General features: G+C 39.1%; 4 protein-coding genes across 4 annotated transcripts; 1 reads left to right on the top strand and 3 right to left on the bottom strand.

Moving 5' to 3' along the window:
- Positions 1 to 65: 65 nt before the first annotated feature.
- spata1 (spermatogenesis associated 1) lies at positions 66 to 4,758 on the bottom strand (the record flags this gene model as incomplete). The annotated part of the gene is made up of 12 exons (XM_083970123.1): positions 4,548 to 4,758; positions 4,251 to 4,357; positions 3,782 to 3,899; positions 3,487 to 3,540; positions 2,513 to 2,966; positions 1,960 to 2,128; positions 1,796 to 1,856; positions 1,441 to 1,561; positions 1,240 to 1,365; positions 846 to 1,021; positions 320 to 418; positions 66 to 215 (listed from the first exon to the last, which is right to left on the bottom strand). Exons 1-12 carry the CDS (start codon positions 4,605 to 4,607, stop codon positions 66 to 68), a joined length of 1,695 nt encoding a protein of 564 aa, XP_083826249.1. The 5' UTR covers positions 4,608 to 4,758.
- An 849-nt stretch (positions 4,759 to 5,607) lies between these two features.
- LOC310984449 (guanine nucleotide-binding protein G(I)/G(S)/G(O) subunit gamma-5) lies at positions 5,608 to 7,125 on the top strand. Its single transcript, XM_083969666.1, has 3 exons — positions 5,608 to 5,814; positions 6,023 to 6,174; positions 7,000 to 7,125. Exons 1-2 carry the CDS (start codon positions 5,734 to 5,736, stop codon positions 6,146 to 6,148), a joined length of 207 nt encoding a protein of 68 aa, XP_083825792.1. The 5' UTR covers positions 5,608 to 5,733; the 3' UTR covers positions 6,149 to 6,174; positions 7,000 to 7,125.
- A 228-nt stretch (positions 7,126 to 7,353) lies between these two features.
- Positions 7,354 to 11,714, bottom strand: rpf1 (ribosome production factor 1 homolog). The gene is made up of 9 exons (XM_083969665.1): positions 11,397 to 11,714; positions 9,762 to 9,818; positions 9,554 to 9,634; positions 9,366 to 9,461; positions 9,103 to 9,256; positions 8,847 to 8,929; positions 8,329 to 8,510; positions 8,080 to 8,206; positions 7,354 to 7,872 (listed from the first exon to the last, which is right to left on the bottom strand). The coding sequence occupies exons 1-9, from the start codon at positions 11,652 to 11,654 to the stop codon at positions 7,831 to 7,833; spliced, it is 1,080 nt and encodes a 359-aa protein (XP_083825791.1). The 5' UTR covers positions 11,655 to 11,714; the 3' UTR covers positions 7,354 to 7,830.
- Positions 11,715 to 12,847: 1,133 nt separating this feature from the next.
- LOC310984803 (deoxyribonuclease-2-alpha-like) lies at positions 12,848 to 15,543 on the bottom strand. Its single transcript, XM_083970122.1, has 7 exons — positions 15,403 to 15,543; positions 14,554 to 14,657; positions 14,191 to 14,353; positions 14,025 to 14,106; positions 13,765 to 13,923; positions 13,474 to 13,665; positions 12,848 to 13,246 (listed from the first exon to the last, which is right to left on the bottom strand). The coding sequence occupies exons 1-7, from the start codon at positions 15,418 to 15,420 to the stop codon at positions 12,888 to 12,890; spliced, it is 1,077 nt and encodes a 358-aa protein (XP_083826248.1). The 5' UTR covers positions 15,421 to 15,543; the 3' UTR covers positions 12,848 to 12,887.
- Between the last annotated feature and the right edge of the window lie 332 nt (positions 15,544 to 15,875).

The raw sequence follows: 15,875 nt of genomic DNA, 5'->3' as shown, positions 1-15,875 counted from the left end.
ACGTATCTGTTCCAGCAGAGTTAAGACCTGACAACAGTCTTGTGCATAGTCCTGTACACACTGAATTAGATAGCAGTGTTTTGAACTTGTGGTCTGTTCCGCGTGGTGTTTCTAAAACCTAGAGAAGGTGCGGGCACAGGAGGAGACGACTGGCTTTTCTTCTGGGCCAGCTCAGCCTTCAGGGCCCTCAGCTCTGTGGCAGCCTGTTTCCTCAACTACACATTCATAAAAACAAAAACAAAACAATTGAATGTACATTTACGATACACTGATATCAACAAGCAAAATTTCCTCAAACATCAAGTCATTCATCAATCACCTTTATCTCTGTTATCAGTTTCATCTTAGCATCTTCTAGCTTCCTCTTCAGGTTGTCAATCTCATAGCTCTCTGTCATGATCTGAATGATGAGCTCATTCTGAAATCAAAGATATTTCATTTTCACCTATTTTGTGGTTTTAGGCCAACAAGTGCTCTAGGTAAGACATGTTATGAGAAAATGTTTTAACCAAATACCATCCCCCAGTTTTCGCTATTAGGCACACCAGGCAAATAATAGAAAGAAAGTCTTTATTGATATTTCAATCCCATAAAACATCATATCATAGTCTAATTGTACAGGTCAGTTTCACATTTGATTTAGTTGATAAGTAAGTACAGTCCAGTCTTTCTTTATTGGAGCATCTGGCTGTAGCCACTTCCATTATGATACTTTCGTGCAGCCAAGAATTTTTAATCCCGACCCTGGGGGTCATCTTCGATTTTTACACAATAACTACGAAAAATAAAAGGGCAAACCCAGAATAAATAAAAAACAGTCAAACTCAAGGTTAAATAGCTGTTACCTTGATGGAAGACCTGCCTTGGCGTCTTGGCTTTCCTCGGTTATCTCTGGCCTGGAGCTGGTGCAGGAGTTTGTTGTAAAACGTCTCCAACTCTTGTCGTAGGTTTCTCAGGTTGTCCTCTAGTGGTGCTGTGGCCTTCTTGGTTTCAAAATATTTCTTTTTCCAGCTGTCGCGTGCTTCACGTTGAAGGGTAAGAAAAAAGGAGCAGAATTTGACAAATTTAACTGTCTTCCTACTGCCCAATGTGAGTCTTCTGGCAGAGGTTTTGTGGTATTGTTATCCTTCAATATATGAATATATATAATATATGAATAAAAACAAAACTGCTGCAAATAATGTCAAATCCTTAATAAAATCTTCATAAAAAAATAATTTAACAGTATTTTGTGCCCACCTTGGTTCCTCCTATGCCTGTTTTGGGCCAATAAATCTTTCCCCTTTCGTAGCAGCTCCTGTCTCGTCCACTCCAGCTGCTTTCTCTCTTCCTTCACCAGATTGATTTCTTCAATCAGCTCTTCTCCTGTCAGGAATAAACCATGTCAGTTGTCTAAAAAGAAGAATGATCATCAATTCTCATTACACTCTGATGACTTACTTGTTGTTGTCTGAAAGCCTGGAGATGCAGCAGTTTTATGGGCGACCAAGGCCAAGTCTGGACCTGGAGGTGGAGAGGTACAACGAACAGGCCGAGACAACACAGCTGGACTCTCTGTCACCTTAACACAGACAACAACATGAGTCTTTATTTGAGGACCTCACACACTCTGCAAAAAACACCTGCTGGCAGAGGAATGCGGACTTATCACTTCACCAAACAACCTGTTTACTTCCTGCTTGTTTTAAAGCTTGTAAAATAAAAAAATAAAAAAAACTTTTCACAGATTGATTTCAATGAGAAAGGATGAGGAAAATGTGCCCGGACATGCTGTGTTAGTAATGCCATATATTACCCCTGTTGTTGGTTTACTCCTGATGGACTTCAGTCTATGTGCATCTTTTGAATTCCCAGGCCTGCAGAGACACACAGTCAGAGGAGTAGCCATAGCCATAGTAGCGCTAGTACTCGCTGCAGAGTATGAATATAACACACAGTGATGCTATTTGCTCATGGTACCTGTCTGTGTGGGAGAAACCCGAGTCTCTGTCCTCCAGGGACTCCGCCACTCCTGAATCTCTGGCTCCTTTGTTTTCTCTGTGGTATTGTTTCTTCTTCCTGCAGGTGGTTTGTGGTTTTTGTTGCAGCTCCTTCACCTGAGCTAAATCAGCTTCACATCTGTGTAAAACTATAAGTATATAGAGCAACAAACGAGAAATAATGAGAAATCTTGAATATTACTAGTACTAAAAAAATACATCAATAAAAAGCTGCATTGTTTGTAACTGTGATAAAACACTTTTTTGTGTCTGATATTCACTTTTAGAGTAATTCTGCAAAATGGGAATCAGACTGAGTTCTTTGCAATTTATTTTCACATTTTTAATTTCTTTGGTAGGCTATTAATATTTAGCCAAAATGCTTTTAACTGAGAATTTGAAGAGATTTTGGAGCAAAATCTTTTCTAAAACATAGTAAACATCAGTAGTGCCTTGTTATAAGAGGCAGAACTAGATTATGCAGCCCTACCTCAGTGCATTATTTGTGTATTGTACTTTTAAATTTTTTTTACCTTTATTGAATGAAACAGGCTGTTGAGCCCTGTGAGTCTGAGTCTTCCTTGGACAAGACGCCTTTTCTGCCCACTCTCGCTTGTTGGAGGACAGAGCTTCCTCATCATTTTCTCCATCTCTCTCTGAAGAACTGTACCTCTGCTCCTCATCTACCTCATCTTCCTCCTCCTCATCGTCTTCCTCCTCCTCCTCCTCCTCCTCCTCCTCCTCCTCCTCCTCCTCCTCCTCCTCCTCCTCCAGGCTGGGGGTGGGAGGTGACTGCTGAGAACACTGGGGGATAAGGGGGAATTTAACAGGCTCCTTGGTCCCTGTTGGCAGGCTGCATGTCTTGGGAGGGTGGAAATAGGACGGGTGGTCTGGGGAGCTGCTGCTGGTGTCTGGGGTGAGAGACCGGGAGCAAACACTGCTGTCGCTCTCCACAGTGGACAGGAGGTAAAGCTCTGGCTGTGGCGCCTGCACCCACATGGGACAACAAGAGCAGAGCTCAAGATTAACAGATGATACAGTACAGAGCTACAGGGCTAATATTTACTGTAAATTAGACTTACTCACTGACATTTTTCTGTTTACTTATTGTTTATTCAGATTGATGTTTTTCTTTATTTACTTTTTTCTTTCTGGTTTGTTACTTTTCTTTTAATGACATGTAGCCTATTGACCGAAATAAAATAAACTAAACTAAACTAAAAAACATAGTCATGATGTCAAATTTTTTGAAAAGAAAACAGAGTAGCTATGACAAACTAAGGTTGTATGCAAGTAGATGTGTCCCTTTTATATGGCACTGCAGCAACATACAACCTGCAGTCTTTCAGGACATTTTGGTTGTTTTATTACCAAAGAGGCCAAATCTCACTGAGGATGTAGAAAGTGTCATATTTAATTTTCTAGTCAATGGTGTACCATGCTGAGATAAAATAAAAAAAATTCACTAATTCTAGAGGAACATGGGTTGAACATGAATTCTACATACATACGGTGGAGCGAATGTTTTCACTTTCAGGTCTCTCTCCTGTTTGCTTTTAACCTGAAACAGCAAAGAATTTTGTTTGTATCAGAGTCATGGCAGTAAAAACAATGCTCACTCTCTACCCCTCTCTCTTTCTGTGTCTCTCTCACACACATGTTTTACACCCTTTAGTGTAACAGCCTGAATAGTGACCTTGTTAATCAAACTGTCTGCATTGTGTCTCTCTATATTGTCTGTCCGGTGTGACACAACCAGCTATAGAAAAAGTGCACTTAACAGCCAGCGGTAGCCTACTCACCAGTGCCAGACTGCGGCCCACACACTTGAGGAAGGAGAATTTGTTGATGCTCCTCTTTGTGCCAAGAAGAGCGCCCAGCTCGCTCCTCAGGGTTTTCAGAGTGGTATCAGGATAAACCCTATAACAACACAGTGATAACAAGATTTTAGATAACTGAACTGTCACACAACATGTGCTCACAAAGTTGTAACTGATATCTTAACAATTCTTTTAATGTGCAGACACATGGAGGAAGCTGCATAAAAGTTAGTTTGTGAGTTTTTTAGTCAGCTTTAGTGACTCATTGTATTTACTGAGAGAAAAAGTAGCATAGCCTACTTGCTTCAGTTTTGCATACATGTTGTATGACATAATACATTACACTTAAAATGCACAAAATATAATGCAGTTTATGTTGTTTGTATATATTTATCCATAATGTTTTCTGTCTCTGAATTGGACACCATGAACAAAATGACAACAGTTTCACCTGATGAAGCCTGCAGATATGAAGCTCTCTATAGCTTCAGCAGGGACTTTATTGAGCTTCACATTCCACTGGTCATCTGGTACATACAGCACATGGAGCTCCACGAACTAGACACATAAAACACAGCTGAAAACTTAACATAGTAATCTATACTTTAATGTCAACAATAAAATTGAGGTGCATCCTCTGCAGTAAGGTAAAAACAGCTAAAGCTATAAAACATAACAATAAAAAACAAAGAATCACATTCACAATAAATTGAATTAAATTTAAAGACTGAAAAGTTCCTCTTCATACCTTGCAACTGGCCGGTCTTCTGTCCTCTGGGTACCTCACAGACTCACAAGACAGCTCCATGTCTGTCAGTGCAGCTCAGGCATAAGGAGAAGCAGAGAAACCATCTAGTAACAGAAATCTGTGAGGTTTAATCTCAGGAAGCCCTTTTTCTTCTTTTTTTCTGGTGAAGGCATTGACTGCTAAGTAACAATCTGCTGTAATCAAACACAGTCAGCACCTCCAGTGGAGTTTCTTTTATGAGAGTGCCAGCAGTGGTTGCTCTGGTGCTGATGATGACAACTGCAGGAAAGAGAGGGAACTCTTCTGTGAGAGCTGACACTGCTCTGCGGGGTGCGTTCATTTTTTATTCATTAATTATACAATCATGTTTGCTTTGATGCTCATTCTTACATCATTATTTGGACTTACAAAAAAAAATCTCGCTGTAAATGACAGATTTCTATTATAGATCTGATTTTTCACAAGCTATTGTTGACGAGATAGTGATAACATGCCAGTTAAATGTATGTCTCAATCACAAAAATACATAATTCGACTACTTGTACAACTCCTGCCTCATTGTTGGTATTACTGTTACTTGTTATGTTGATAAAAGTCACGGTTTGTTCGGTGGTCTGTCTATTGGTGTTTACGCACTTTCGACACTAGATGCCGCAATTCATAAAGATGTGGCGCTGCTTTCAGGGACCATGGGAATTGTTGTACTTATTTGCTTTTTTTTGGTCAAATTACGTCGGTACAAAACGGAATAAATTATAAATTATAATAATGAATTAAACAATTTGAATTAATTATAGGACATCAATTGTATAGTCAAAATATCAAAATTATGAAATGAGTTAAACACGTTTTTTTTTGTCTTTTATTAAAGTGCTTCTGTAGCGATGTACACGCTTATGAGATTCAAAAAATATATATTTTCAGCTTTATGGGTTATCTCTTTACTATTCTGATGTTTCAGCACAACGAATTAAGTTATTCTACAAATTAATAACTCACTGTCATTAAAAAACAGAAACATTCAGAGATTACGAGTATCCCTGAAGGTAGCACTGACGGACACGCCTTTAAGGAAACCGGAAACCCTTTGTTGAGGAAGCAGTAGTTAGCAAGCTAGCTAACAGCAGAGAGTTGTTTACTTTAAAAGTTTCATATTTGGACGATAGTCTCTTCAACAATCTCAACAATGTCGGGATCATCCAACATCGTGGCGATGAAGAAAATCGTCCAACAGTTGCGCCTGGAGGCCGGCATCAACAGAGTGAAGGTAAAACGGTCGAGCTCGGTGGTGGTTTCAGGGCGTGTTGTTTTATTTCACACAGCGGCTCGTCACAGGTTGTTACTCTCGTTGTTGTTTTAACGCGGGTGGTGTCACTCAATGAGTCTGATATTCACTGGCAGGCCACAGCAGCACCTTTTTATACTAGTGACTGTAACTAGTGACTATAAATCTGGCCTCTGGTTGTCCTCCACAGGTGTCCCAGGCCGCCGCGGACCTGCAGCAGTTCTGCCTGCAGAACGCCCAGCAGGACCCTCTGCTCACCGGCATGTCGTCCAGCAACAACCCGTTCAGACCACAGAAAGTCTGCTCCTTCCTATAGCAGCCACACGCCGACCCTCCGCCTCTGTGAGTTACTAACACACACTTCATCTCTGTCAGAGGTGGAATACTTGCTCAATAAGGACTGATGATATCACTCAGTAAATATGATCCATCTATTACAAGTGTCATGGGTTAACAGTGTGTGTTACCCAGGTAGAAGTGTGAACCATTTAAATACAGTGAGCCCAATACATCATTTATCAAAAATTTAAATTCCTCTATAGCAGTACCTCACATCTCAGACCCACAATGTATAACTGAGATAATGAACTGAAAGTATTAAAAGTGAAAGAGGCGTTTTGATTAGTGCATTTGTGTAGGCTGACTGTTGAACTACCGCGTGTTGATTTGCCCAAACATTAATTATTAAATATACTGATACGAAAACAGATAATAATAATAATAATAAAAAAAAGACAACATAACAAATAAGTCTTCTCAAGTTTTAAAATCATTGAATATTGCTGTTGGCCAACTTGATTGTTAAGATTTTGGAAACTGGAATTCCTGGTTTCTTTTTCTCTGCATGTCACTGGACTTTAAAACAACAAAAAAGATTCAGAGACCTATAACGACAAGCAGTTGGGGATAGGATATAATCTGATAATTATCAGATATTTGTATTATATTGGCATAAAGGCATGCTCACCCAGCACTCTTAGTATTTTACATATACCGAGAAAAATCTACATGGAACAACATGGCAGATTCTCACACATTTGAGCTTGTGAGGATGGTTTGATGTGTCTTTAGTGGGATGCTGAAAGCCATGCATTTTAAAATTCAACAAAAACAAAGTGAAAGTTTATATAAAGTTGTTAATGTACTAATGCTGTTTAATCTCTGCAGGTTTTGGACATTGTGGTGCCTTGGGGATCGTGGACTAGAATCATCTCAAGAGTGTTAGGGAATTTGGGGACAAACAACTAACTTAAATGTTTTGTTTTTTTAATTTTACTTTTGCCTTTGTAAAATCTCATAAGAAACATTTCCAGGTGCTTAAACGGCACGATAGATGTCTTAACCTACTTGCTTTAAAGAAACTTACCTTATCAATACACACATGTGCCTTTTTGAACTGTACATTTTTTCATGACTGATTTTGAGATAAAATAAATGCTATTTCCACATTTTGAATGTTTATTAAAATAAGTATACACACATTTAGAAAACTGTGAAACGTGTTCATTGCGTCGCCTGTAATTATTTCTCCTGCCATATTTCATTCAGGGCTCCTTGTGGCAATTGCTCAAACCAGGATGCAACAGGTGTTTGTGACCAGGGAAAGCTCCCAGTGTGATTTACACTGGGCACTCAATCTGAATTTCTGATGTAATTCAGGCCACATACAGTTTTGTGGTTAAATTTCACTGGTTGTGCACTCAGCATGGCTCCTCTAATGTGTGCCACCTAACAGACGGGGTAGAAGTCCTTGCCACTGTTGGTCTCCAGAAGGTTTTGCAGATGCAGACATTTTTCAAGAAGAGGCTGAATCCACAGCGATGTGACTATATAAAATCCAGTTGTTGAATCTTTAATTGTGTTGAAAGAACAAGTGATGACTGTTGTCACTGATCATTCACAAGGAATCCATGACATCCAAAATAGAGTCCATTTGTCAACAAAGTCCACAGATGCCTGTAATATTTCAATAATTAATCTCAAAGATGGGTCGTGTACTCAAAGCTGGAACTTCCGTCTGCAGGCGTCCATCTCATGGCGCTGGAAACAAAAAGAAAAAGCTTCAATATGATTTTTCTATCTTAGATCACATTTAAAAAAAAAGTAACTTAAAACATATAGAAACTACCACATGTTGAATAAAACTAATACCAAATTAGGGTCACATTACAATCAAGTTAATTCCACAATTTCATATTTCTTCAGGCGTCTCAAAAACAAACAAAAAAAAAATGCTGTCGGACTCACCTTCAGGACCCACTCGTACTCTCCAAACTTTGAGTCGAAGGTGCCTTTCTGTAGGGAGCGGAGTTTGAGGGTGAAGCGTGGTCCCAGCTCCTGAATGCCAACTTTTTTCTCATTCTTGAAGATATATCTTTTAAAAAGACACAAAGAAATGTTTAATAGACATATAAGACGAACTTTTGCAAAAGTACGTTTAGCTTAGAAGGCACAATGTCCAGCTCACAAGTTAAACATAACACTTTAAACATTCACCTGTGGAATCTGAAAAAGATGAAGTCTCTCTGGTTGTGGAAGGTGGCGACCTGTCGACCCACGAACTGGGGGTCTTGAGGAAAGAGAGCGGCCAACAGCCGGCCGATGCTGTGGCCCAGCCGCGTGGAGAAGTTGTTCAGGATCACCTCTGGATAGTGCACTGTGGGCTCTTTACCCCGTCTCTGCAGAGAGAAAGTAGTTGTTGGGATCACACAGCTAAGCCTGGAGCTCCCAAAATTGTGCCTTTAAAATTATTTTAAATGATCATCACTCATTGGACAAAACATGACCACGATGGCTGTGCTGTTAAATCTAGTAGTAACGGTCGTACAGAAGCTAAAATACTGAGGGCTATCGGTTTCCCTTCTGTACTATTCAAAAGCTAGGCCCAATATAGACCTACATTATTTCCTTGTAAGACAGATGTTATAAAGAATCAATTTTACTGAATTGCCTACTTTTAAATTGATCAAACCACAGTAACTGACAATGACTAGAGTATGAATTTCTATACTTGCCTTCATCTCCTTTCGTAGTCTAGCGCTGCTGATCTTGAAGTGTGCGGTCGGCCCATCAGGAAGGTGACAGAGAACCATACCATCTAAAAGTTGCAGTTAAGGAAGCTGAGAAAGTCTGAAAACCTACAGCTCAGCAAAGTTACCAACACAATCCACATTACAGCCATATATAATTAATAGTAGATAAAAAATAAAGCAGCACAGAGGATTATCCATCATCCTCCTCTCTCCTGACACGGCTGCCTTTTAAGGATACTGGGCACTTTGCGATCCTCGTTGATGACCATGAGGTACGTGAAGTCCCTAGCGACGCACTGGGGAATGATCCTCTTCAGGGCCAGACCTCTTCTGTAGTAGACGTGGGCGTTTGGGATTACTGTAGCCAGCTGCTCACAAAACTTCACCGTCCTCTGTAAGACACACATGAGCGTGTTGAACATCCAGGAGACCAAACAGGACAAGAAACTCTCAAATCTGGTTAAATGAAATAAAGAGGAGAGCTTTGCAGCAGCCACTCACCCCTCTGGGTCTGTCTGATGTTGTGATGAGCACTTTGGGGTTTGTGATCCCATTAAAGTAAGAAGAAAATTCATCAGTTCCCTCGTCAAAGGCAACCTGGAGGTGACAGAAAATTCACAAAAATATGACGACAAATTTGCATATATAACACATAACCTGATATCATCCGAACACAATCTGCTTCATACCTCTTCATCCTCTGGGTCGACTGTTGTCTCGTCATACACTCTCTGGTTTTCTATTGTCTTTGGGACCTCTTTCGGTGGCGCCTGCATAGAGGACAAAGTTAATCAATTAATAAACACCCAACATTTATGTGACTGGCTTGTTATGAACTTCATTATGTTTTTTTGACTGATGGACAGATATGGAACAAGACACAGGGAAAACACTCACCTTGTCACCTAAAGCTTCTCTTTCTTTTTTCCTGTTCTTCCTCAGCTGCATCTTTTGCTGAAATATGAAGAAAAAACACAGAATTGAGAAAGTTTCCAACTTATATTTACAGTAGCAGATAAAGTTGATTAGTCAGAAAATGATCTTGGATGTATATGGTAAAACTCAAGGGTGTAAAAAGAAAAAAATCCAATACTGCAGTAGTAGTAAGTGATACTGCATCGATTCTTTGAAGCGCTATAGATACTTAGTTTATTAATATGATAACAGTGGTTTTGTGTTGTGTTGGTAATTCCTTAAGATAACACAATGAGTAGAGTAGTAGTTCAATACAACTATAGGTAGATTTGCTGAACTGTTTAAATAACATGAACTTTCCCTTTGGGAAAGACGGGTCTCGCAAAAGGCAGCATGCATCATTAATAATCATGATCATGTTCTGGCCTGTGAATTCATCTTGATGCCATCAGGTCGGCGTTATATGCAGCCTCTAAGGAAGACCAATCACTATTCTAGGTCTTTTTGTGCCTTCTTCCATTAAATTGTTGAATGCTGAGCTGGCTTGAAGCTGTAGTTAGTACAAGTACTGGTATTGACAATGTGTTTTTTTATGTATACTGCCCTATTTATGTATTTATTGTCCTACTTATTGTACTTTTTTATCTTACCTGATCTAATTTGCACTGTCTCGCACTTTCCTCCTCACTTGTATGTATGCTAGTGTAAATGAATGTGGTGCAATGGTCAACTGTAGAAACAGAATTGCCCTATGGGATAAATAAAGTAATCTCAACTCAACTCAACTAGGCGCAAGTTACTGCTCTGAGTCTGGAAGCATGCTACCTGTATTTATTTGTGCATTTATTTGTGGTTTATTTTTTAAATACTTTTGGTCAATAGTCTTCCTTACAGTATCCAATCAATCACAGTACTGTATTGCAATACATCAAATTGTTGCCTCCCACTGGGATACGTACAGTACAGGCCAAAAGTTTGGACACACCTTCTCATTCAATGTGTTTCCTTTATTCTCACTGAAGGCACCAAAACTATGAATGAACACATGTGGAATTAACAAAAAAAGAGTGAAATAACTGAAAACATGTCTTTTCTTCTTTGTCTTCTCTTTCTTCTTTTCTTCTTCCTCTCCTTCTTCCTCCTCCTCCTCTATCTCTGCCCCCACCAATTGTAGTTTCTTCAAAGTAGTAATTCTCTTAATGAGCTTCAAGAGCTGAACCTGACCTGAAAATGGTTTTCACTTCACTGGTGTGCCTTGTCAGGGTTCATTAGTGGAATTTCAGTGAGAATCTACAATGTAAATAGTCATGAAAATAAAGGAAATGCATTGAGTGTGTCCAAACTTTTGGCCTGTACTGTATATTATCTCGCCTAGTAAAGAGGGTGTTAATGAGGCAGAAGATCAGACTAATTAAACAGAGTAAAGACGGATTTTAGCAGAAGAGATGGAAAACTGCAGACCTGAAGGCAATGATGACACATACAGATGTCTACATTGTCCAACCACTGGTCAATATAAACAGGGCCATAGGAATTAGTAAAACAGGTATAGTAGCTAATCTATTCTGGGAGGTTTAAACAACCATGGGGTGAACACATTGACAACATCGCTGCTACCTTTCTCTTCTCCTGCTTGAGTTTCATGAACATGAGGTGTCTCCGCTGCTTGTTCTTGATCTCGGACACACTGAAGGAGGGGGGGAAGGCTATCGCTGCCTCACTCGTCTTCTCCATCTTCTCCTCTTTCACCTCGGCTGCGCCTCCTCCTCCCTCCTCCCTGGCGCTCATCATCTTCTTCTTATTCTTCGTCGCCTTCTTGTTTTTCTGTTTCTTACCTTTGACATCCTCGCTCACGGGAACCTCTGTGATATCCATTTTGTGTCAGCTGTCTGTTTTCCTCTTTTCACGTGCTGCTGCTGCTGCTGCTTGTGGCTGCCTCGCTCGTGTTCCGTCACTTCCGGGAACAGGAAGTGAAGTGTGGTCGTGAGATGAAACGGTGCGACCCCTGGTGGCGTGGAGGAGAAACAGCAGCGACAACCTGTTTGGAAAATGGACTCCGTCCCACCCTATGGTCCCACCGCGCAACACACACTTCAAATTAGTAGTGAATATGTTTAACACCTGCGCTCAGTGCATTCAAATGTATATTATGTAATTTTATTTATTCAAATTTATTTTGTAGTCTACTTTATGCCTTGAACTTTCTGTTTTTATCATTTATCATTCTGTTTGGCGTAAGGTGCCCTTCAATGCAATTATAAAGAATTCCAAAAAGCCTACTATGTACATGACAACATGCAACAATATAATACATTTTGCCTGCTTAGTTGTGAATTACTGACTCATTCAACCACCGGAACCGCCTAGCCTACTCAAGCATAGCCTATACTTCTCATCTTTCTGTAGCCTACATTTTACTGAATTCAGACAGTTTTACTTGTAAGGCGATATATCTTGGTAAATGTAGAAAACTCTACACTTACCAAAATGTTGTGTGAAAATTCCTGCTTAATGATTAGAAATAATAGAACTTTTAAACTAAAATCAGCTAAACAACAGACTTTGGTAAATCAGCACTGTAAGAACCTTAAATAGACTGTTTTCTATAAAGCTGGAATATATATTTTTATTTTTATTTTTTTTTACCTTGTCTCATGAAATGATTGTGACAATGTGATTTATTCTTGGTAGATAAGGTGTATAGCCTATATCTTCTCAAAACTTTATTGATCAATCTCTTCCAAACATAGGCTATTGTGATGTGAAATTTAAAACCACAATTTACCTTTGCAAAACTGTACAGGCAGACAAGCTATTCGAATTGTGGTTTTTATTTGTAAGATAAATGTGGAAACAAAAAAATGTTTGAAAAAATTGTCATATCAACCAAAAATTCCACAACCCATCCTGCAGCACCTCTGGGTTAGACTTCGCCAGAGATGGCTTGGACATTGTAGTTTTTCTTTTTTTTGTGGTTTAAGTTGATCCATCATTTAATGTCAAACAAAAAAACATAATTAGTTGGACAAACACTCTGGGTTGAATGAAAGATAGTTTGATCAAAATTGATATTTGTTTCAGGCAGACAGACCTTAAATCAACCTTAAATCAAAGCAAGCTGTATCTCTCTTCTTTGAGCACAGGCTCGCGTAGAAGCACAGGATTACATGGATCATACCATTTGATCATGTTAGTGAAAGCCAGAGCAATTCTTGAGTTTTCAATACAAATGGCTCCTCCCCCTCTGTCCATCTGACTCATTTCCCTGTTCATATCAGCGATGCAGGTCCAGCCACCATCAGGTGCCACACACCACTTGGAGTGATCAAGAGTGTCAGTGAAGGCGTGCGAAGTGGGAAGGTGCACCACCCTCACATTGTACACATAGTGAGGGATGCTGCAGTTAGAAGGCAGAGGCTGATGCATCTTTCCCCAGCTCTTGACAAACAGATTACTGTCCAGTTTTTCTGCAATTAAGCCGGAATAAAGATCTACAAGGGATGAGAGCGATAAACCATGAATAAAGGGTTCCCCTCTGAAAAGATACACAGAAATCTATCCATTATCAACATAACAGATATTTTTAACACCACAAAAACTTTTAAATGACATCTTAAGTGCATCCAAGCCAAAATATCCTGTTGGTGGAGGGATAACACAACCTCTTAAATATGCTTAAAAACTAAACACTTACCATCCCCAAAACGTTTGTATTTTGCAATACTGAGGAACTGATGTCCTCCCACTGAAGTTAGTGACTTCTCTCTAAACCAGGGCTCCTTCTCTGGGTAGCAGCTTCGATTCGCTACACATTTCAGATCCTCTGGAAAGGTTGTTGGTAAGTCAGAGTCATATGAATAAGGGTGGATGTACTTGAGCTGCACTCCTGAAAATTGAGATACAAGTTTTTGCATTATCATCCCTTCAGGTAAATGAGAAAAGCTTCAGTCGGAAGAAGATGGCAATAACACCTTCATTAACCTACCTATCTCTTTGAAGTCATTATAAGAGTAAGTCATGCACAAAAATGTTTGAGCGTTGGCGATTCCAGTTTTTGGCCAGAAGTCTCTACTGCGATTTGTTGGAAAATGTGGTGTACTGTGTGAGAGCCAGACTCCAGTTTGTCTGTCCAACATCACAACTCCTTTAGCAAGTGAAACAGCAGAAAACAGAAAAAAACAGAAGTTTGTTAAATTATAATGTTTTTTTATTTGAAACAATAAAGCATGGTGTTTCTGTTCCCACCTTTACTGTGGCCAAATGATTGAGGAGCAACATTTTGTTCTGGAGGCTGATCATTATACAACATGTATCCAAAGTCTTCAGTCTAGAACAAAACAGTGAAATTGTGATTCAGTGTGTTTACTGAACACTTTTTAATGTCAGACAGTCAGACCTGTAGGTACTTTACCTTTCTGTCATAGAAGTCAAGAAGAGGTTTCAGGGTGTTCCCCAGAGTGCCAGTTTTACTGTTGATGTCCTTTCTGCTTCGTCTCCATCCATTAGTCCTCTCATCCATGTAGAAATATGTTAAACCACTACTTTTTCTATTGGGCAACTTGTATACAATATACCTAGACACAGAGTGAACACATTATGTTGGATATCCTGAGAATAAGTAAACATGATATAAGTTTTCCACCAAACCATCTTTCCCATTGGGTAACAGAAAAATATCTGATGATGTACCTACAAATGTCTATTGTGTGCAGTTTATGAAGAAACAAACACAACAGAGCTACTCGACATGCTTTTCATATAAATTTACACTTACCAGTCCACCTCTTTGTTGTTGTCATTTTTGCAAGTCACTTTTGAATCACAGACTTGACAGAGGATCCCAGCACTGAAGAGCAGAGCCTGAGCCATCATTGTTCTCTGAAACAATCAAACATCATCATAGAATAGTGATAACAGTAATAAGAGAAAGAAGTAAAAAAAAAATCTAGTGACTCTTTTTAAAGCATGACGGAACAGGAAGCTGTGGTATCACATGGTGAGGACAGTTCTATATATTTTTAAAAACATTTCCTGGACCTTCTTTCTTGAATATATAAATTCATGTTGCACTGTGTGAGTCAAACTAAAAGTAGGCATATTTGTAAAATTTGTCCTGCAAACAAATAAGTGGATATGTTTGGAGGTTTGCTTGAATGTTGTATTGTATTTACAGGAACAAAATTTAGATTTTGAGCTCCGACAGTGAAAGTAGAAAGCGCATTTGCATTCAGAACATTATGTTTTGCATTTTGCACATTGAGTTAGTTCTAAACACTTACAGTACAGTCAGGAAAAAATACTCTGATATATTTGTCACTTGTCTTGGGTGTTGCAAAATATCAGAAAACAAACAAAAAGAAAATCAAACGTCATATTGCACTCTCAACTCAGGGTCAAACCAACAAATGATCAAAATATTATTATTTTTGTGTTACAATACAATATAATATTGTTTTCAAAATTGTGTTGCCTCTTTTGCAGCTTTTGCACTTGTTCATATTTCCAAATTAAAATAGCTAAAACAATAAGATTATCACATTCGATCATCACATAGCAACAAACATCTAGTGTATGACTCTTTTGTTTTACAATAATTTTTAACCCTGTAAACGTTTTTACTTACGTATTTTGGCAACTCCATGTTTTGATTCTCACTGATGTTCACAGTGAAAAGTAAATCCCTTTTTGTGAAGAGCTGCTTTTATCACATTTCGTTGTAAAAACCAACACCCACATTTCTCACAGTTCATCTGCTTCCTTGTTTCTCATTGAAAAGTGGAAATTACTGTAAGTGTTTGTTGTTTGTGCACGGCACATCGCACCATGATGTTGACGCCCTTGCTAAAAGAAGGTGGAAGTGAAAAAGTAGCAGTAACAAGCCCCTCATTTCAACAGAAATCTCACATCTTTCAGGGATAAAAACATGTTCAGAGTTGTTACAGAGGTGTTGCATTTGCTACTGTATTTGTATTCTTCTGAGGTTTACACATCACTTTTCACAACCTTCATTCCTGCTCCTATCTGGCTCTTTCACAACTTTACATCAGATGAAAACGTACATTCAGATCTGGGACCGAAACACAACCACAACCTAGA

This window comes from Trachurus trachurus (genome assembly GCF_905171665.1).
Source record: "Trachurus trachurus genome assembly, chromosome: 4".
NCBI classification, from domain to species: Eukaryota; Metazoa; Chordata; class Actinopteri; order Carangiformes; family Carangidae; genus Trachurus; species Trachurus trachurus.
Note: the sequence above shows the minus strand (reverse complement) of the source record. Positions and strands in the feature narration are given on the sequence as shown.